Source organism: Aquarana catesbeiana, linkage group LG08 (genome assembly GCF_042186555.1).
Source record: "Aquarana catesbeiana isolate 2022-GZ linkage group LG08, ASM4218655v1, whole genome shotgun sequence".
NCBI lineage: Eukaryota > Metazoa > Chordata > Amphibia > Anura > Ranidae > Aquarana > Aquarana catesbeiana.
In genome coordinates, this window is record NC_133331.1 from 263166793 (window position 1) to 263189715 (window position 22923).

The 22923-nt window shown below is 45.5% G+C and overlaps 1 protein-coding gene across 1 annotated transcript in view; it reads right to left on the reverse strand.

Moving 5' to 3' along the window:
• Nucleotides 1-847: 847 nt before the first annotated feature.
• The window catches only part of LOC141106735 (membrane-spanning 4-domains subfamily A member 8-like), a 76912-nt gene continuing 54836 nt past the window's right edge, over nt 848-22923 (reverse strand). Inside the window, exons 5-6 of the mRNA XM_073597666.1 lie at nt 16750-16878; nt 848-1342 (exon numbers count right to left, since the gene is read on the reverse strand). Of these exons, the coding sequence (XP_073453767.1) occupies nt 1205-1342; nt 16750-16878 (267 nt within the window). The 3' untranslated portion in view covers nt 848-1204. The remainder of the gene's footprint in view (nt 1343-16749; nt 16879-22923) is intronic.

Here is a 22923-nt window from a genome sequence, read left to right on the forward strand (position 1 = left end):
TGTGGCACAAACTCAGTTCAGGACTGAATCAATATCCTTAGAAAATACGAACCTGGAAAAACTCCTTGGCACCCCTGACCACACTAAATTAATATCTAGCTATTATAGTCTATTGATAGGCAAAGAAAACCCAAAAGAGAAGAAAATCAGGGAAGGATGGACCACTATTATACCTGAGCTAATGGAGGAACAGTGGGAGACAGTGTTGGCCTCATATACACCCACAGTTATCTCGGCCAGGGACAAAATGATACAACTCAGGTACTTGCACCAAATGTACTACACACCCCTTAGACTGTATAAAATGGGCAGAAGAGACTCTCCCACATGTCATAAATGTTTGGCAGCAGAGGGGTCATTTCTCCATATGGTGTGGGACTGTAACAGGATATGCCCTCTCTGGTCACAGGTGACCTAATTTATTGCTGATACATTTGACCTCCCAAATATTTGTAGCCCATTATTGGGACGTCTAGGCATTTTTCAGGATGTAGTTATGAGTAACAACATGAAGACTTTGCTGAGATTACTATTCTATGTCCGTAAGCTGATTGTCATCAATTGGATTAAGAGAGACCATCTTACATTAACTTCCTGGAAGGGCCTGGTTAATGCCAATGTAACATTATATAAAATGACAGGACTTATGAAGCCAAAGGATGCTTAAAAAAATTCAATAGAGTTTGGGGTAAGTGGCCTAATTCTGGACATACTGTACAAACTGAAACTTAAGATGCATTGTAATATGAGAATATGCTTTTTAGATAATGGATGAATAACAGCACATCACAAGAGTTTACTGAGGAATTTACCTCTGGATTAGTTTTATTTCTTCTTTACATGACTATGTTATACATTATTCCTAGGATGGTAATAAAAACAAAATAGAAAAAGTGCTATTTGTTCTATTGGCTATATTGAGTTTAGAAATATGGATGTCTAGGACTTCATAAAGAAAATTATGTGATATTATGTACACTTACGATTGTAACCTGCTTTCATTTGAAAAAGACAATTCCCTTTCTCAAGGTGGGTCCCATTCCAACCTTTTTTTTGGCAATAGTAATCACTTTTAGAAAAACAACCTAATAATTTACTAATATTGCTAAGTTAGTAATTCATAATAATTAGGAAACAATCCAATAAAAAGCTGACCATCCCATTAAAATAGGCAAGTGACAGGTGTTCTTTATTAATGGATTTGTCAAGGTTTAACTACATTGAATGGATATGGATATGTTGGTGGTGGCGCCGGTGATGGTTGAGCATAAGTGGTAGTTACAGGAAAGGGAAAGGCACCAGGATTCATAGCACGGCCGGCATCATTTTGTATCACAAACACCTTCAGAAGGGAAAAGAACAAGAAAATAAAGGATATTATTTTTGAGGAGAAAGCCAAAATATTATGACCAAGGTTTAGTACTAGAGGGTATGAAGACAAATTTCTGATAAAATTGAATCCTAGAAGGAAAGCTCTTAGACGTGAACATAATCCACAATAACGAACAACAAACAAGATGAAGCTTCTATTTGTTTAATTCCCAGGTTTTTAAAAAAATCCTAACTTAAAAAAAAAAAAAAAATCTCAGTGGTTCCAGGAAGGTCTGGTTATATCTAAACTTGTTTGAGGTTGTGGAATTTTTGCTGCTGGAACCTTAGGTGAATGTTACTTGGTACATATAATTGGTTTTATCAAAACTATACTAATACTGTCTTAATGGGGCATCTCGGAGATATGTGAGCTGATTTTGTACACCGAAGACCTCCCTGGAAACCTTGGGATGTAAATGTAGTAGTTGGATCATGGGCTGCAACAGTTGTCCGCTCCTGAAGAGGACAGAGATTCTTTAATATACAATTTTCCAGATTTTATCCATAACCTAAGTCCTTAACAGCCTCTCTTTTAGGCCCTGATGAAGGGAGCAAAGTGTGGCCCCCAAAATGTGTTGGCTATTAGATTTTATTCCAAGCATGTAGTAAGCTTCTTTTTTTGGATTTCAACATATTGTTGTGGTGCTCCAATCTTCTGATCCAGTTATTACTTATCTAAGCTTGTATATATGTAATAGATGGTAAGAGAAAGGTGTCCCATCTACACTCGACACTCGACAGGGGGTCATAAGTCTGGAGTCACTTTTGTATAAATCACTAATTATGCTGAACTAAGGGCACCTATAAACGTGGGGCCTGTTTCACTTGCAAATTTGTATACACTGGCATATGGATTGATTTATTGAATTGAAAAACTTTGACTTCTAGACATTTTGCTAACTGCAACACAGAGTTATTTATCTCCTCCTTCGTGGTTACTGTGGCTTTTTATGGCAGTAAGACAAAATATCCATTTACAGTGCAAATTTAATCAATTAATCCAAAAGGTTCTATCTTGGTGTAGGGAATGAGGTATAGTCATGTAAATAAAGTTCTTTGCTACTTTAGTAAATGTTTTTGATTTTTACATAGACACACGTCCTTTCTTTTGAGGAACATCTGAAACTTCACATATTATTAACCCTTTGAATTAAAATAAATGTGGTCAGTAGGTTTCATAAAGACTTAAAGCCTAACATAAAACATTTACTTTGGAGTGGGGCAGAGGTAGGTTCTACCAGAATCCAATTTCCATCTGTGACCACATTGGGGAGTTTTTCCCTCATTTCCTGTGCCTGTGATACTCATAGAAAGGTAAGGGAGCTGTCATCAGATCAGTAATTCATGGATCTCATCCTGCTAAAAATATGTTTTTGTTTTGTCTGTGCTGTAGGTGGAGTGCAGCGTGGTGTGGCAATAATAATGTCACACATTCAGATGCAGTGAAGAACTTGTATTAAAATGGTAAAGCAGCAGTTCAACAAACCCCGTGGGAAGGCTGCCCAACTGGGTGCACTCACAGTTTACAGTAATGTGAAGCATGAGAACAGTTATCAGTCAGATTGAAAGTTTCTGTTCAGGTAGCAGAATGTGGCCTGAAGTCCCTCTTCGTCAGTAGGGATGAGCTTCGAGTTCGAGTCGAACTCATGTTCGACTCGAACATTGGCTGTTCGCAAGTTTGCCGAACAGCGAACAATTTGGGGTGTTCGCGGCAAATTCGAATGCCGCGGAACACCCTTTAAAAGTCTATGGGAGAAATCAAAAGTGCTAATCTTAAAGGCTTATATGCAAGTTATTGTCATAAAAAGTGTTTGGGGACCTGGGTCCTGCCCCACATGTATCAATACAAAAAGAAGTTTTAAAAACTGACTTTAAGCATTATTAAAATCACTGCTCCTAAAACAACGTCTAACAATAAAAGTGTAATATCCCTTTAAATTTCGTAACTGGGGGGTGTCTATAGTATGCCTGTAAAGGGGCGCATGTTTCCCGTGTTTAGAACAGTCTGACAGCAAAATTACATTTCAAAGGAAAAAAGTTATTTAAAACTACTCGCGGCTATTGCATTGCCGGTCCGACAATACACATAGAAGTTCATTGATAAAAACGGCATGGGAATTCCCCACAGGGGAACCCCGGCCAAAATTTTTTTTAAAAATGACATAGGGGTCCCCCTAAATTTGGATTTTTAAGGGGAACTCCACGCCAAAAAAAAACAAAACACGTGGGGTCCCCCCAAAAATCCATACCAGACCCTTATCCAAGCACGCAACCTGGCAGGCCGCAGGAAAAGAGGGGGGGACGAGAGAGCACCCCCCCTCCTGAACCGTACCAGGCCACATGCCCTCAACATTGGGAGGGTGCTTTGGGGTAGCCCCCCAAAAGACCTTGTCTCCATGTTGATGAGGACAAGGGCCTCATTCCCACAACCCTGGCCGCTGGTTGTGGGGGTCTGCGGGCGGGGGGCTTATCAGAATCTGGAAGCCCCCTTTACCAAGGGGACCCCCAGATCCCACCCCCCCTGTGTGAAATGGTAAGGGGGTACTTGTACCCCTACCATTTCACTAAAAAACTGTCAAAAATGTTAAAAATGACAAGAGACAGTTTTTGACAATTCCTTTATTTAAATGCTTCTTCTTTCTTCTATCTTCCTTCATCTTCTGGTTCTTCTGGTTCTTCCTCCGGCGTTCTCGTCCAGCATCTCCTCCGCGGCGTCTTCTATCCTCTTCTCCTCGGGCCGCTCCGCACCCATGGCATGGGGGGAGGCTCCCGCTCTTCTCTTCATCTTCTTCTCTTCTTCTTCATCTTCTTCTTCATCTTCTTCTCTTCTTCTTTTTCTTCTCCAGGCCGCTCCGCATCAATGCTGGCATGGAGGGAGGCTCCCGTTGTGTGACGGCGTCTCCTCTTCTGACGGTTCTTAAATAACGGGGGCGGGGCCACCTGGTGACCCCGCCCCCTCTGACGCACGGGACATGACGGGACTTCCCTGATGTTCCCTGACTTCCCGTGATGTCACAGGGAAGTCCCGTCAAGTCACCGTGCGTCAGAGGGGGCGGGGTCACCGGGTGGCCCTGCCCCCCGTTATTTAAGAATCGTCAGAAGAGGAGATGCCGTCACACAGCGGGAGCCTCCCTCCATGCCAGCATGGGTGCGGAGCGGCCCGGAGAAGAAGATGAAGAAGAGAAGAAGAGAAGAAGAGAAGAAGATGAAGAAGATGAAGAAGAAGATGAAGAAGAGAAGAAGATGAAGAGAACAGCGGGAGCCTCCCCCATGCCATGGGTGCGGAGCGGCCCGAGGAGAAGAAGAAGATGCTGCGGAGGAGATGCTGGACGAGAACGCCGGAGGAAGAACCAGAAGAGCCAGAAGAACCAGAAGAAGATGAAGGAAGATAGAAGAAAGAAGAAGCATTTAAATAAAGGAATTGTCAAAAACTGTCTCTTGTCATTTTTAACATTCTTGACAGTTTTTTAGTGAAATGGTAGGGGTACAAGTACCCCCTTACCATTTCACACAGTGGGGGGCCGGGATCTGGGGGTCCCCTTGTTAAAGGGGGCTTCCAGATTCCGATAAGCCCCCTTCCCGCAGACCCCCACAACCACCGGCCAGGGTTGTGGGGATGAGGCCCTTGTCCTCATCAACATGGGGACAAGGTGTTTTGGGGCCCAAAGCACCCTCCCAATGTTGAGGGCATGTGGCCTGGTACAGTTCAGGAGGGGGGGCGCTCTCTCGTCCCCCCCTCTTTTCCTGCGGCCTGCCAGGTTTCGTGCTCGGATAAGGGTCTGGTATGGATTCTTGGGGGGACCCCACGCCGTTTTTTTTTTGTTTTTTTTTGGCGCGGGGTTCCCCTTAATATCCATACCAGACCTGAAGGGCCTGGTATGGAATTTAGGGGGACCCCCACGTCATTTTTTAAAAAATTTTGGTTCCGGGGGTTCACCTGTGGGGAATTCCCATGCCGTTTTTATCAATGAACTTCTATGTGTATTGTCGGACTGGCAATGCAATAGCCGCGAGTAGTTTTAAATAACTTTTTTCCTTTGAAATGTCATTTTGCTGTCAGACTGTTCTAAACACGGGAAACATGCGCCCCTTTACAGGCATACTATAGACACCCCCCAGCTATGAAATTTAAAGGGATATTACACTTTTTTTTTTGTTTGACTTTAAGCATTATTAAAATCACTGCTCCTGAAAAACGTCTGTTTTTAAAACTTCTTTTTGCATTGATACATGTCCCCTGGGGCAGGACCCAGGTCCCCAAACACTTTTTATGACAATACCATGAATATAAGCCTTTAAAATGAGCACTTTTGATTATTCATATTCGTGCCCCATAGACTTTAACGGTGTTCGCGTGTTCGAACGAACTTTTTTCCTGTTCGCATGTTCTGGTGCGAACCGAACAGGGGGGTGTTCGGCTCATCCCTACTCGTCAGGAACCTTTCCCTTACCGCTAGTCCTCTCTCTAACAGGCAGGGTACCTATTCCTACTTTTCCAACTGGCAAAAAGTGCAACAAGCCTGGGAGCCAGGGTCTTATAAAGCCTCTGCCTGACCCAGAATGGCTGCTAGGGTCACCGGAGGTGACAGTGTCCGATAGGATAGCTTCCCCAGTGACCCAGGAAACCATAGAGGTTTTTTTGACTTCCTCTCCAACAACAGTGCTGATACAGAAGAGCTCCAACTGCAGTGGAGAAAGCAGACTGCACCTGCCTACAGTGCCCCCATTGGAGAGATTTCCCATCTTAGAGACACAAGCGGCAATATATATCTGACAAAGGTTTTAACTTCCCCGTTCTATACTAAACAGAATTAAACATTTGGCTGGCATTAGGCTTTAGTTTACTGAAGCTTGATATGACAGTTTTGGGTGATGGTTGGCAAACTTCTTCTTAAAACATTGGAAGATACCAAGGTGAAGTCAGCAGCACAAAACTATCTCCCTTTTCTTGTTTAGTGGTGTGTATGTTTAAAGTATATTTAAAGCCAAAAATCATTTTGCATAGAGTAAGTTGAGTAAGGGTTAAAACCACTACTATTTTAATTTTTTTTTTTTTTTTTTACCATCTGTGTCTCAGGAGATTTCCTTTCACTTCCTGTAGACTGAGTAGGATGTGAGAGGATATCATTTCATTGTGGGGGAAATCCATTCTAAGGCTTTATGTACCCTAGCCTACACTGGCAGATCCTAAACTTGAGTTTAGGAGCATTTGGTGTTTTTAGTGCTCCATAAAAGCCTGCGTATCAATGTACACATAGGCTTTTAGCAGAGTTTAGGACCTGTCGCATTTAGGTGAGCTTTACCCTCCGTCTTCTGAAGAATCGTGTTCAGGATAGGAACATTTTGACCAAAAAATGAGATGAGAAAATGCAAAACACGGCAAAAACATACAGAGATTTTGCCGCATTTTGCATTTTCCCATGGTCACAGCAAATGTAGGCCAGTGTACACGAAGCCTTAGACAGCTGTTGCGGGAACAAGTGTCACCATTGGACGATTTCCTCTCGATTCCTGTTCTGGTGGCAACTCAAATTTTTGTATTTACCCTCAGTACCATTACTGGTGACATTGGTGATTGGGGCAAATAAAGAAAGTGGATCTCCCTAACAAGGACTAAGACAGCAATACAAATTGTGAGACAAGTAAAAGAAGGCGCAATACAAAATACCTTATATACCATTGCCTATGCACACAGGGGCAGGATCCATACAAATATATATATGACATATATATGGGTGGAATACAGAGTCATTCAGGGCAGCCGCCAAAAAGAACCAAAAAGCCGGGTCCAACGTGCTAGAGAAAAACAAGGAAGAGGGGCGCCACTGAATATGTATCAAATTAAATTTATTATTAAAAACAATATCCACTCACATGTAAAACTGAAGTATAGATCTCAGGTACATCTCATAACACAAGAAGGAGCGGAGGACTACAAGTGGCAGCAAGTCCAAATGCACTGACATCACCTCTCATAGGCTGGAGATGAGCTGCACTGAGCCAATGTTGTAGTCCATAAACACACCAAAATCAGGAGAGCAGGGGAGCCGTCTAGGGTGGTGTGGGTTCCAGGAAAGGAGGGTGAGGGCGTCCAAGCTGGTACTTGCGTGTAAAGCGATGGGTCCCAAAGTCTCGTCCGGCGTCCGTGATGGAAGTGAAGCACGGCCGTGTGATCGGAGCCAGAACGAGGCTTGGATCGCAAACACTGTGGTGCCGAGCTGTGACGTCACTCCTGTGCGACGCATTTCTGAGATAGCTCAGGAGTGACGTCACAGCTCGGCGCCACAGTGTTTGCAATCCAAGCCTCATTCTGGCTCTGATCACACGGCTGTGCTTCACTTCCATCACGGACGCCGGACGAGACTTTGGGACCCATGGCTTTACATGGAAGTACCAGCTTGGACGCCCTCACCCTCCTTTCCTGGAACCCACACCATCCTAGACGGCTCCCCTGCTCTCCTGCTTTTGGTGTGTTTATGGACTACAACATTGGCTCAGTGCAGCTCATCTCCAGCCTATGAGAGGTTATGTCAGTGCATTTGGAATTGCTGCCACTTGTAGTCCTCCGCTCCTTCTTGTGTTATGAGATGTACCTGAGATCTACACTTCAGTTTTACATGTGAGTGGATATTGTTTTTAATAATAAATTTAATTTGATACATATTCAGTGGCGCCCCTCTTCCTTGTTTTTCTCTATCAATACAAATTGGACAGTGGTTCTAACCCCTCACCACAGATCTAAAAGAAAAGAAGCTTAGCCTCTGGTTACACTTTATGGATGGAGCTACTTAAAGTGTAAGTATAGCACAAACTTTTTAAAGTCATGAATAGAGTAGAGAAGGCTGAAAACCCTTGCCAGGTAAATTATTTTACTTATTCTATGTCCTGCTGGGGAATTTCCACTTAACTTCCTTTCCTGGAGATGCAATAGGAAGAAGAAGAAAATCTCCCTTAAGTGAGCTGAGATCCACTCTAATGCCGCGTACACACGATCGGACTTTCCGCCAACAAAACCATGTATTTTTTTTCTGAAGGATGTTGGCTCAAACTTGTCTTGCATACACACGGTTACACAAATGTTGTCGGAAATTCCGAACGTCAAGAACGCGGTGACATACAAGACTTACGGCGAGCCGAGAAAAATGAAGTTCAATAGCCAGTGAGGCTCTTCTGCTTGATTCCGAGCATGCGTGGACTTTTCTGTGTACACTTGTGTACACACACTCGAAATTTGAGAGCAGGTTCTCAAATTTTCCGCCAAACATTTGTGTGCAGAAATTGCAACAGCGTAAGTTCGATGGAGCATACTCACGGTCAGACTTTCCGACCACAAGCTCACATCGAACATTTCCCTTCGGAAATTCCGACCGCATGTACGCGGAATTAGGGTTTGTTTACACCCTAAGGGTGGTCTGTGGTGGGTTGCTTTTCACAGCTGTGCAGCTGCAGATGATAGGCATTCAGGAGGCAATACTGTCACCTCTTGAATGTTGTTTTCTGCGGTATCCCCATTGGAAGATGTCCAATACATACAGGTACACTTTTAGGTTTACAACCTATCCTCTCCAATATGAATATTTCTATTTATTTTTTACTGAAAAAAATCATCTGATTAAAGAGGTGGAGCCTGTGGTGTTATTCAAAATTAGACTGTCCCACCCCCTAATGCTAGTATTTATATCTCCACCCCTGATGTCTCAGATCAGGTGACTTGACAAAGGGGTTAATCCCCGAAACATGTAGTCCCTGACTGAGCTTCGGTACTTCTCCATATCATCCGCACCTTTCCCTCCATTGCCCTATGGATTGAGCCTGTTGGTGCTTGCCGCTGCCTTTCTATGCACCGACCTGGACACCAGCTCCCTTGTCTGTTCCTGTTGTCCCCAGATTGGGACTGACTAGTCTTGCAATATCTCCCTGACCATCGGGAGTAGAGAGCGCTCCTCCAGGATTCTCAGCCTTCCTCCAGGAGCTCCATGATTTTTCTACAGCCTCCTTCCATCTGGCACTGCTCGAGACTCAGGAGTGTAGCCTGCATTTCTCCGGGTTCACCATCCTTCCTCCACAGGATTAGGGTATCTGGCAGCCATCCATCCCTTTCTTATGGCTCTGTGGAGGATACTACTGCAGCCATTAGTCACTATGTTCACTGGGCACTTTCTTTTTACTGCTTAACAGTTGACATTCGTCACATGTTTTGATACTGTTGCCATTACAGATCTAAACGTTTAATTCCTTCGTTTGCTTCTACTAAATCACCGGAACAGTGCTCCCTGTGTCAAATTTTCTAATCTGTCTCAGCTGGTCTCATGAGTTTGGGAGCAGCGACCGGAGTACATTACTAGTCATTAGGGATGAGCTTCGTGTTCGAGTCGAACCCATGTTCGACTCGAACATCGGCTGTTCGATCGTTCGCCGAATTGCGAACGTTATGGGCCGTTCGCGCTAAATTCGTGTGGCGCATCACGGCCCATAATTCACTGCGGCATCGCAGTGCATTGCTGGCTGATGATTGGCCAAGCATGCACTATGACCCGCATGCTTGGCCAATCACAGCGCCGTCAGTATAGAGAGCTGTAATTGGCCAAAGCCAGGGTGGCTTTGGCCAATTATGGCTCAGGGGATTTAGTACACACCCCACACTATATAAGGCCGCCTGCACGGCGGCCCTGTGTAGTGTGTGTTCCGGTGTGCTGAGAGACAGAGAGAGAGAGAGACAGTGTCATTTGATTTGAGTTAGATAGATTAGGCAGAACAGTCAGTCAGTTAGCTGCACTTACAGTGTATTGTGTATATATATGCATCCCAGGTGTTGCATATATATATATACACTGTATTCAGTTTAGCTAGATCCGTTCCTGTTATCTTCTATCTAGACTATTTACATTTAATGCAGTGCGTCCTGCTCACAGTGTTCAGCTAGATCCGTTCCTGCTATTTACATTTAGTGCAGTGCGTCCTGCTCACAGTGTTCAGCTAGATCCGTTCCTGCTATTTACATTTAGTGCAGTGCGTCCTGCTCACAGTGTTCAGCTAGATCCGTTCCTGCTATTTACATTTAGTGCAGTGCGTCCTGCTCACAGTGTTCAGCTAGATCCGTTCCTGCTATTTACATTTAGTGCAGTGCGTCCTGCTCACAGTGTTCAGCTAGATCCGTTCCTGTTATCTTCTAGACTATTTACATTTAGTGCAGTGCGTCCTGCTCACAGTGTTCAGCTAGATCCGTTCCTGCAATTTACATTTAGTGCAGTGCGTCCTGCTCACAGTGTTCAGCTAGATCCGTTCCTGCTATTTACATTTAGTGCAGTGCGTCCTGCTCACAGTGTTCAGCTAGATCCGTTCCTGCTATTTACATTTAGTGCAGTGCGTCCTGCTCACAGTGTTCAGCTAGATCCGTTCCTGCTATTTACATTTAGTGCAGTGCGTCCTGCTCACAGTGTTCAGCTAGATCCGTTCCTGCTATTTACATTTAGTGCAGTGCGTCCTGCTCACAGTGTTCAGCTAGATCCGTTCCTGTTAAATTCCTACTGACCGGCAGGCTTGTCTGGTTACAGTATATAAAGCTACCTGAAGAAAATTACAGGTGTTCTATTTGATCCTATTAGTACCACGGTCAGGCAGCTAGACTATTTACATTTAGTACAGTGCGTCCTGCTCACAGTGTTCAGCTAGATCCGTTCCTGTTATCTTCCTACTGACAGGCAGGCTTGTCTGGTTACAGTATATAAAGCTACCTGAAGAAAATTACAGGTGTTCTATTTGATCCTATTAGTACCACGGTCAGGCAGCTAGACTATTTACATTTAGTACAGTGCGTCCTGCTCACAGTGTACAGCTAGATCCGTTCCTGTTATCTTCCTACTGACAGGCAGGCTTGTCTGGTTACAGTATATAAAGCTACCTGAAGAAAATTACAGGTGTTCTATTTGATCCTATTAGTACCACGGTCAGGCAGCTAGACTATTTACATTTAGTACAGTGCGTCCTGCTCACAGTGTTCAGCTAGATCCGTTCCTGTTATCTTCCTACTGACAGGCAGGCTTGTCTGGTTACAGTATATAAAGCTACTTGAAGAAAATTACAGGTGTTCTATCCCAGCTTAGTGCAGCTACAGGCCATTAGTATGTCTGGAAGGCCAAGAAGGAGAGGCAGACAGTCACAAGCCAATAAGAGAGGGCAAGCAGGCTCTGTGTCTAGTGCTGGTCGTGGAGACGGTGCATCCTCATCAGCACGTGGCCATGGGACACGCTTGGCCTTTTTTTCGGCAGCTGGCCATGTTGAGCCGCAACATGCGGAAGACTTGGTCGAGTGGATGACCAAGCCGTCCTCATCCTCCTCATCCTCTCTCACCCATGCCCAGGGTGCTTTGTCTGGCAAAGCAGCGGCCTCTTCCCTCAGCTCAATGTCATCAGTGACTCCTTCCCTAGCTCCACCATGTCCTCATGAGGATTCCCTCGAACTGTTTGACCACAGTGTTGGGTACATGCTCCAGGAGGATGCCCAGCGTTTGGAAGGCTCTGATGACGATACTGAGCTCGATGAAGGCAGTAACATGAGCGCGGACAGAGGGGGTGCCCAAGAAGGACAGCAATCTGGCAGTCATGCTCCCCCTGCTGCAGCATACTGCCAGGTTTGCTCCAGTGATGAGGAGGGAGGGGATGATGAGGTCACTGACTCAACGTGGGTGCCTGATAGGAGAGAGGAGGAGGAGGAGGAGGAGGAGGAGGAGGAGGAGGAGGCGGCAGCACATCACCAACGAGGCAGGATGCCCTCCAGGGGCCAGCCTAAGGGCAGCACATTGACTGCATCACACCCCAAAGCTCCACATGTGCAGGGCGCTGCAGTCTCTGCGCGTTATTCAAAAAGTTCTTTGGTGTGGGCCTTTTTTGAGACGAGTGCATCAGATCGCACCGCTGCTATTTGCAACATATGTCTCAAGCGTATCTCGCGTGGCCAAAATATCTCCCGCTTGGGTACCACATGCTTGACCAGACATATGTTGACCTGCCATGCAGTTCATTGGCAAGCGTATCTAAAAGACCCACACCAAAGAACAAAGAGGATCTCTCCTTGCTCCTCATCAGCTGAGATTTCCAACCCCACTAGACCTTCAGTCCTCTCTGAGACCTGCAGTGAGAGGAATGAAGGTGTAGAATTAGGTGTGTCACAGCCAAGTACTTGTGGGCAATCTGCTTTTGGTACACCGACGTCAGATTGTACCAGGCAAATTTCCCTGCCCCAGCTGCTGCACCGCCGAAAGAAGTTTGCTCCCAGCCATCCACATGCCCAGCGGTTGAATGCTAGCTTGGCAAAATTGCTAGCACTTCAACTGCTGCCTTTTCAGTTGGTAGACTCTGCCCCCTTCCGTGAGTTTGTGGAATGTGCGGTTCCTCAGTGGCAGGTACCCAAACGCCACTTTTTCTCACGGAAGGCGATTCCGGCTCTCTACCGGCATGTGGAAGGCAATGTCCATGCCTCGCTGGACAGGGCGGTCAGCGGTAAGGTGCATATTACCGCTGACTCATGGTCCAGCAGGCATGGACAGGGACGTTACCTAAGTTTCACGGCGCATTGGGTGACTCTGCTGGCAGCTGGGAAGGATGCAGGACAAGGTGCAGTAGTGTTGGAGGTTGTTCCGCCACCACGCCTCCAAAATGCTGATTGTGACACACCTCTCTCCTCCACCCCCTCCTCTTCTTCTTCCTCCATGGCCTCTTCCTCGGAACCAGCGGTGCTCCGTAGGCGTTCAAGGGGCTACGCAAGTACGCAGGCCAAAAGATGCCATGCGGTGCTTGAGCTGGTGTGCTTGGGGGACAGGAGCCACACTGGGGCAGAGGTTCTGTCAGCTCTGCAGGGGCAGGTTCAGAGGTGGTTGACGCCACGCCAACTTAAGGCAGGAATGGTGGTTTGCGACAATGGCACCAACCTCCTCTCTGCCCTCCGACAGGGACAAATGACCCATGTGCCCTGTTTGGCTCACGTCCTTAACTTGGTGGTGCAGCGGTTCTTGGGCAGGTACCCGGGCTTACAGGATGTCCTGAGGCAGGCCAGGAAAGTCTGTGTGCATTTCCGCCGGTCATATAATGCCAGTGCTCGGCTGACGGACCTCCAAAAGGAGTTTAACCTGCCCAAGAACCGCCTAATCTGTGACATGCCCACCAGGTGGAACTCAACGTTGGCCATGCTGCAGCGGCTGCACACGCAGCAGAGGGCCATCAATGAGTACCTGTGCGACTATGGCACCAGGACAGGGTCAGGGGAGCTTGTTTTTTTTTCCCCACGCCAGTGGGCTATGATCAGGGATGCATGCACTGTCCTGTCACCATTCGAGGAGGCCACGAGGATGGTGAGCAGTGACAGTGCATGCATCAGTGACACTGTCCCCCTTGTCCACCTGTTGGAGCACACGCTGCGTGGAATAATGGACAGGGCACTTGAGGCAGAACAGAGGCAGGAAGAGGAGGACTTCCTTAGCTCTCAAGGCCCCCTTTATCCAGACAGTGTTCCTGCGTGCCCGCCGATCACACAGGAAGAGGACGAGGAGGAAGAGGAGGAGGAGGAAGATTGTGTCAGTATGGAGGTGGAGCCTGGCACTCAGCATCAGCAGCAGTCTTTAAGGGATCAGTCCCAAGAAACACATGGACTTGTACGTGGCTGGGAGGAGGTGGCTGCGGACCATGTCGTTCTTAGTGACCCAGAGGACTCCGGACCGAATGCCTCAGCAAACCTACGCTGCATGGCCTCCCTGATCCTGCAAAGCCTGCGTAAGGATCCTCGTATTCGTGGTATCAAGGAGAAGGACCAATACTGGCTGGCAACCCTCCTTGATCCACGTTACAAGGGTAAGGTTGCGGACCTTATCTTGCCATCGCAGAGGGAGCAGAGGATGAAACATCTTCGGGAGGCCTTGCAGAAAGGTCTGTGCAACGCGTTCCCAGAGACTGGGAGGTTACAAACTCCTGTTTCTGGACAACGTGTTGCTGAGGCTTCGGTCAGTCAAAGAAGGAGCGGTGGAGAAGGTGGCCGTCTGACCGATGCGTTCAGACAATTTTTTGGTCCGCAGCCCCAAGGTATGATCGGTTCCAGCAACCATCGCCAGCGTCTGTTTTACATGGTGCAGGAATACCTAGGGGCAAGATCAGACTTGGACACCTTTCCCACCGAAAATCCTCTGGGTTACTGGGTCTTGAGGATGGATCACTGGCCAGAGCTTGCACAGTATGCAATTGAGCTACTGGCCTGTCCTGCATCCAGCGTTCTTTCGGAACGCACATTCAGTGCTGCTGGAGGCGTGGTAACCGATCACAGGGTGCGTCTGTCCACCGACTCGGTCGATCGGCTGACCTTCATAAAAATGAATGAGTCTTGGATCACCACCAGCTACCAAGCACCTGATGCTGATGTAACCGAATAATTTTTTTTGAAATCTCAGATCCCTTCAAAGACTGCCTATGCTGATGCTGAGTGACTATCCCTGAGTAATTATCCTCTTCCTCCTCAATCATCACGCTGATAGCTTGTAAGAACATTTTTGGTTCTGGGCGCCACCACCAGTGCCTAAGGCACAATTTTTCAGCCCCTGTTTAACAGGGGCGTGTAATTACAATTTTTGATGTAATACTTTGCAGCAGGGCTCGTTCCTGCATTCCAACTAGAGTGTCTGTGAGGGGTTGCAGTGTTGTGGCACCAGCACCAGTGCCTAGGGCCCAATTTTTCTGCCCCTGTCTAACAGGGGCGTGTAATTACAATTTTTGATGCAATACTTTGCAGCAGGGCTCGTTCCTGCGTTCCAACTAGAGTGTCTGTGAGGGGTTGCAGTGTTGTGGCACAGCACCAGTGCCTAAGGCCCAATTTTTCTGCCCCTGTCTAACAGGGGCGTGTAATTACAATTTTTGAAGCAATAATTTGCAGCAGGGCTCGTTCCTGCGTTCCAACTAGAGTGTCTGTGAGGGGTTGCAGTGTTGTGGCACCAGCACCAGTGCCTAAGGCCTAATTTTTCAGCTCCTGTTCAACAGGGGCATGTAATTACAATTCTTGATCTAATATTTCACAGCAGGGCCCTGTGAGGGCTTACAGTGTTGTGGCCACAGCAACACCTAAGGCCCAAATTTCTGCTGAGTATATAGGGCAGGACCCTACTTTCAAACATCTAACTTACAAACGACTCCTACTTGCAAACGGAAGGAGACAACAGGAAGTGAGATGAAATCTACCCCTAGGAAGGGAAATTCTCTCCTGTAAGAGTTAATATGGGAAAACAATTTCTCCTTTCCACTGATGCTTTCCAATCCTTGTTCCACAAAAAAACCCAAATTTTCAAAAAACATTTTTCATTGGGACAAAAAAGTGAGGTGAAATCTTCTGAAGAGGAGGAAAGACAGCAAAACAAATGTCACAGGGGTGATAACCCTTCCCTATGTTTTCCAAAAAGCTTAGAAAAGATTTTTTGGCTGGAGCTAAACACGTTAAAAATGTTCAAAATTACAAACAGATTCTACTTAACAACAAACCTACAGTCCCTGTCTTGTTTGCACCGCCTGTATACTGCTGTTCAGAGTATATAGGGCCTGGTGGCCCCACACCTTTCCTTATTTTAATTTGGGTGCAGGGTTCCCCTTAATATCCATACAAGACCCAAAGGGCCTGGTAATGGACTGGGGGGTACCCATGCCGTTTGTCTCACTGATTTTCATCCATATTGCCATGACCCGACATGACATTAAACCCGCAAGCAGTTTTAAATGAGATTTTTTCCTTTAAAAATGACATTTGGTGCAGGGACTGTTCTAAACATGGGAAACACGCGTCACTTTACAGGCATACTATAGACACCCCCCAGGTACGATATTTAAAGGAATATTTCACTTTTTTTTTTTTACTTTAAGCATCATTAAAATCACTGCTCCCGAAAAAACGGCCGTTTTTAAAAGTTTTTTTTGCATTGATACATGTCCCCTGGGGTAGGACCCGGGTCCCCAAACCCTTTTTAGGACAATACCATGCAAATTAGCCTTTAAAATGAGCACTTTTGATTTCGAACGTTCGAGTCCCATAGACGTCAATGGGGTTCTAACGTTCGTGCGAACTTTTGGTCCGTTCGCGGGTTCTGGTGCGAACCGAACCGGGGGGTGTTCGGCTCATCCCTACTAGTCATTTACGGGCAACTTTGATTACATTCATGCGCCTCGTCCCTGTGTTGGTTATCATTCATAAGTACCTAGAGCAGGGTGATGGCTAAACACAATACTAGTTAAGGCCACAGAGGAGAGCTGCGACAAGGATCTCAAAGCAAATGGGTTTTCAAAAGATGGTGGATGTTAGACCTTTCTAGTGCCTTGACTTGACACTTTTTATACAGTAATCTTGTATGTCTCTTACCTGGTTGACTGGGTGACCTGGCTGTACTTTGGAGAGAGACCGGCATTCAAAAACAGAGGTGGAAACGGTGACACAGAAGAGCAGCAAATTTATCACAAGCAGTAGAGAAAGGACAGCATAACCACCATCCTGAAAAAAAAAAGCTGTTAGTAAATCAGTGGTTTATTCTTTTAGGGAATTTTTATTTTCTAGTTTATTTATATATTTTTCAGGACACCGAGGATGTGTCCTGAACGGCAGGTACCTTTCGGCTCAGAAACCTGAACTAAAAAAAAGTTTTACATGTGGTTCACTGCTGGCTGGAAATAAACAAGTTCTTTTCATCTGAGGACTCATCATTGCTTCCACAAAATCTACAGGTTGAAAGAGAGCGGGCCATCATCCTTAGATGGGGATAGACAAGGAAGAAGCCCCCCAGATTGATGAGATTATGTGGGCCCAAAGTGTACAAAAAAGTAGCAAAACATATGTAAAAAGCAGTATTATAAACGTTATTGTTACAACAAATTTAAAAGAAGAAGCAATAAATGGCTGGTGTAATGGCTAAAAAACCAACAAGGCAAGAAACACAGATACAGAAAATTCCACATATGTTGTTGGTCTCATAGTGGATGATACATGACTGCTACATACACCATTTAAGAATAATGATTCCTTCTGTTCTGTTTCCCCTAGCCACCATGGTGACCGGACACTGAGACCACGGCATTGGGATCGGATCTGTGTGGAGACAGTAAGCGGATCTGTAGACAGGCTCCAATCCCTGCCAGAAGCATACACAAAACCACGCCCTGCTCCCTTCCTGCAGCACAGCTTGTTTTTTTTTTTTACATATTGCATGCTGTTGTAGTTGCAGAGCATGCAACTACAGCCTGCAGAAACTAGCCAGCATTCTTTTGTTTAAATTTCATCTGCCGGCAGGGGAATACCACTGACAGCTGAAATGTCATCGTTTGTTAATGATGGGGCGACCCCGCTCCTTAACAACCGATAATTGCTGGCATTCTTTTGTTTACATTTCAGTTGTCAGGGCGGAATCCCACTGACGGATGAAAGAACCGAGCCTTGGGTTATCGGTTTCAGGTATCGGTGCATTTGCTTGAGTACCAATATTTGTGCAAATTCTTAGTATCAGCACTGATACCGGTATCGGTGCAACCCTAGTTCTAATGCAGGGTGGAGGGGCCCAAAACGGCCTCCTCTGCTTGTGTCTGGAATGGATGGGAGCATGATGGCAAGGAGCCTGTCTCTCTCATAAAGCCCGTCTGATGGGAAATCACCCCTGGCCGACTTCCCCAGCACTTCCTGTGCAGCAGGTGTGTGTTCCAGCTTGGTCCTCTGGACACAGGGTGTGTGCTGTGGCCCCGCCCAGCAAGGGCAGGATGACGTCACGCGTCAATTGTTCACTGGCGCATGTAGGGAGATGGGGACACAGTAAGAAGATTTCTCAGTGGTCACAAGTTTCAGGTGCCAATCTTGGCTACTTATCTCCAGATAGACAAAAAGTACCACCCAACGGTAAGAGAAGGCAGGTCAGTAGCCTGCGCACAGGTTTGGCTTCCAAAAAAAAAGTGTGTGAAATTGGGACTAGGATGAAAAAGAGAAAAAAGGAAGAAAAAAACACCTGCTGTGGATGGATATCCTGAGTAATCAATCTACCAAAACATAATAAGGTCAATGAAAATACAAACATGACACAAAATAAACAAAAATACAATCAGGTTCAATTACAGAACATCTGTATATAAGTGCCAATACTATAACACCGTTGGAAGAAAAACACAACATTTAAAAAAGAAAGGGGACAGAGAAATAATGCTGATTAAAAGATGATGTGGGACAAGATTATTGGTAGTGTCAGGAAAAGCCCTCTTGCAAATATCCCAGCAAACTAAAGTTCAAAGGAATGCCTGTGCACAGAAGCGCCGACCGGCGCTCGCGCGCGCGCAATAGCGCCAATAGCGCTAACGTGCGTACGCGCATGCGCAATAGCGCCAATAGTGCTAACGTGCATACGCGCATGCACAATAGCGCCAATAGCGGCGCCCTGTGACAGCACTTGGCGCCAAAGGGGCTATTTAAAGAGGACTGTTCCACTGCTGCCTTGCTGTCCGGTCTACAGCGTTCCTGAAGACCCTTTGTGCCCTGTTACTTGCATTTGCTACCTGATACCTGTTGGACTGTTCCTGACTACTCTGTTTGCTGCCTGCCCTGATCCCGGCTTTTGGACTTTGACTACTCTGTTTGCTGCCTGCCCTGATCTCAGCTTTTGGACTTTGACTATTCTCCCGGATTTACCTTCTGTACCTGATCTGCCCGTCTGTGTTTGACCCGGCTTGCCTGCACCCTGCTGTCTACATCCTGCTGCTGGACTACAAGACACCTCCCTGCTGTCTGCATCCTGCTGCTGGACTACAAGACACCTCCCTGCTGTCTACATCCTGCTGCTGGACTACAAGACACCTCCCTGCTGTCTACATCCTGCTGCTGGACTACAGAACACCTCCCAGCTGACTACCTGATTCAGCTCTCTGCTCCAGCCTTCCAGTCAGGCACTTGTGCCCCTTCGCACTCCCGAGCCCCTGTCATCACTACCAGGGGTTCCCAAGTTGGAGGTATACGAGAGGCCGTTCCCTGCATTCCGGGCTCCACCTACCAGGTACGTGACAGGTAGTGATCATTGGGTACTCATTCATTTATATCTTCATTTACATATTAAAAATGGTTTGAAGTTGGTGGTAACCTCATTCAAACCATGAGGAGAGGTTGCTCCAGGTTGAATTGAAATGGATCTTCAACCTGTCGGCAACCTCTTATTCCAATCCCTGCCACGTGGGGGGATGCACCCTGTCCAAAATGAGGATATGAATTTAGAATTTTGGTTAAAATACCGTTGTGAACATTTGTTACATGGCGACCCCAAGGCAGGTTTGGGTTACACATCCTCATACTCAAGATATGACTGTAGGCTCTTTTCCAACATTTTTGGATAGTTTTGTCTACATAAAAGCAACCACACTCACATGCAAATCAACCACACCTTTCATTTTACAGTTGGCGTAATGTCGGTGTTAAAAAGTGTTCCCATTGGGTAATTTAATTAGTTTGCCTACTCTCATATATTGGCAGTAACTCCAACCACCACAGCAAAATATACCTAGAGTTTTGCATGGATCCCTTCAGGTGTTAACCTTTATATTCACTATGTACCAGGCGATCGCCAACAGACTTGGCATATCTGTATGTGATAGCAGGTCAATCTGGTACAAAGGGACTAATGGATGGGTCCATGCTCAAAAGGTGCCAATATTTTGATATGATGTTTCTAACATGTGAGTGCTGATTGCTGTTGTTTCACCAACCTCTTTTTGGGAAGCCAAGCCTGGCACACGGGGGGCCACTCACCTGCCTTCTCTGGCCACATTGGGTGGTACTTTTTGTTCATCTGGAGATTGGCAATTGGCACTTGTGTCCACTGAGAAATCTTATCACTGTGTCCCTATCTCCCTATGCGTGACCTTGAACGCTCGACGTGTGACGTACTGGAACGCATGCTGGCCACACAGGAAGTGCCAGGGAAGCCGCCTGGCAGCAATTCTCTACCGGGTAGGCTTTATGAGAAAGCCGATAATGCACCCATCCATCCTGGAAACAAACAGAGGCGTCTGTTTTGGGCCCTTCCACCCTACATTAGAACTACCTCATGCCGTGGTAACCCCCCGGCCCCAGTCTGTTTGTACCCTGTTTTTGTGAGTAATAGAGACATATTTGAGCACAATTAATATACCTCTTGGCTATACTTTTATGTACATCTGTTGTGACACTTTTTAGTTATGCCTTAAAGGACTTTTCTGCCATTTCTTAGTATTGGACATGTGACAGGATATGCAGCCGTTTTGTATGCAATAGTTGCATGTATCATTTTTATTTTAGCTGCGCTCCATGCCCATCTATATAAACTTTGCCTTTTACAACACATAAGTATTGTGCTCTTATATGGTTACAACATGTGTATTTATTAGTTTGTTGAGCATGAGTTTTTATGCTCAGACATTGTTGATTCCCCTAATTTTTTCACTCCCCCTTTTCTTGACCAGACTCCTTGTGGTCCTGTAGTGGCCATGCATGATTTAACCCCATTTGGTCCTTACTTTAAGCTTCCCTCTGTGTATTTGGGATTAGCTGTCTTCCTGCTGCTGTGATGGATGCCGTTGTTGGTTTTTAATCTGTTTGGCTGTTGTATAGATGCCTTTAGCCTTATAAGGACATGAAAGTGTATAGTATTATACATATATATATATATAGAAAGTTCTCTGCTACTGTATGTATGTGCAGTTTTCTAGGATATATTTTTCTATGTATTTGTCTGTACTTATATATTCTTTTGTATGTAGAACAGATACTTACCTTACTGCTACTATCCCCTGAAGAAGGAATCATTATTCTAAAACGTGTCAGTGTCTTGTATATGTATCAGTTGTGTCTCACCTACTATGAGACAACCAACATATGTGGAATTTTCTGTATCTGTGTTTCTTGCCTTGTTGGTGTTTTAGCCGTTACACCAGCCATTCATTGCTTCTTCTCTTAAATTTGTTGCAACAATAACGTTTTAAATACTGCTTTTGACATATCTGTCTCGCTACTTTCTTTGTACACTTTGGGCCCACATAATCCCATCAATCTGGGGGCTTCTTTCCTTGTCTAGTTTCTAAAAGCAGACACCCTAGAGAGTAAAATAATAGTAGTTCCAATTTTTTGTCACACGATATTTGTGCAACTGTTTAGGAAAGTTAATATTAGGGTACAAAAACACAATAAATTACCCAATGTTTGATAAAATATAAAATATGAGGTTGTGCCCAGTATATAGACACCCAATAAACTGCATGCACCTGTGAAACGCCAATAAACTTCAGTACCTTACAGTATATTTTCCACAAACACAAACCAAAGGGAGAGTGGGCTGCTCTACGTGTAGTATTATTTATGTAATAAAAAAGATAAATGGTAAAAATTTACTAACATGTGGTAAGTAAAGCAACAGGCAATATGCCAAAAACTTCCAGGAGTTGGCATTATTTCATGGGTCCCAATGAATAGTCAATCCTGGATGGTCATAGGTGGATAAGTATGCCAAGAAACACTTGTTCTTAGTTCTCAGACTATGAGAGACAAATCGTAGTGTTGTTGGCATATGACCCCTGATTGCGTGTCCCGGTGTGCTCCTAACGTGTGCCCAATGTGTTTTTGGGGCTGTAGGGAGCGGGATGCCTTACTTCACATTTGCTAGACTTGCCCTCTCATGTATGTCTTGATTAGAACTGTCCTGACTGTGTCCCTGACGCATAATCTGTGGGAAGTTTATTAACATAAATCTATAGTAACTCTGACCAAACACCAGCGGAGATGGGTGGGCTTTGTTTTCTCCTGAATGCCATTTTCCTGGTGGCAACAGTTCCTCAACATAGCTGAGGTTAAGCATCAACTCATGGTGTCCAAGAAGCTCACCTCTCATTGGGTGCATGCACACCCAATTTTTGAAAGTGTGGGAGCCATGGCTCACACATAATGCTGATTTGGACCTAGACTGTTCGGTGCTTTCAACCTGAGGACGCTGATAAAACTCTCGTTGTGGCTATGTGGTGGTCTCCCATGGGACCCTCTCCCTTCCCTCCTTTCTCTTCTTCCCTCTCCCCTTTCTCCTCATCTGCTGTCTTTTTTTTTATTGTTTTGGGATCTTATGGGCTAGTTCGTTCAGAGGGCGAATACGGCCACCTCCTAAAGGTTGCTGTGGCCTGATCAATCACAAGATGGAGACCCCGCAAGTTCAAATACTCCTGCATAGCTCTATATTTGAAGCCTGGTTTTGTGGTCTTTTCGGCCGTTATTGTACCAATAGCTGTTTTGTGTTGCACTGCTCTCGCCATTATTGACCGTTTGGCCCATATTAAATTGTATTATATTATTTTGTTTTCTTGCTACTCTTTTACCTTTTGTATTGTTCTGTATGTTATTTTTGAAAATCTCAAGAAATATTTTGTAAAAGAGAGACTATAGTGTTAATTGGCATACCTATCCATCTATGACCATCCAGAACTGGCTATCCATTGGACCCAATGATACAATGCCAACTGCTGGAAGTTTTTGAGTGCATTCTTATCATTTATCCTT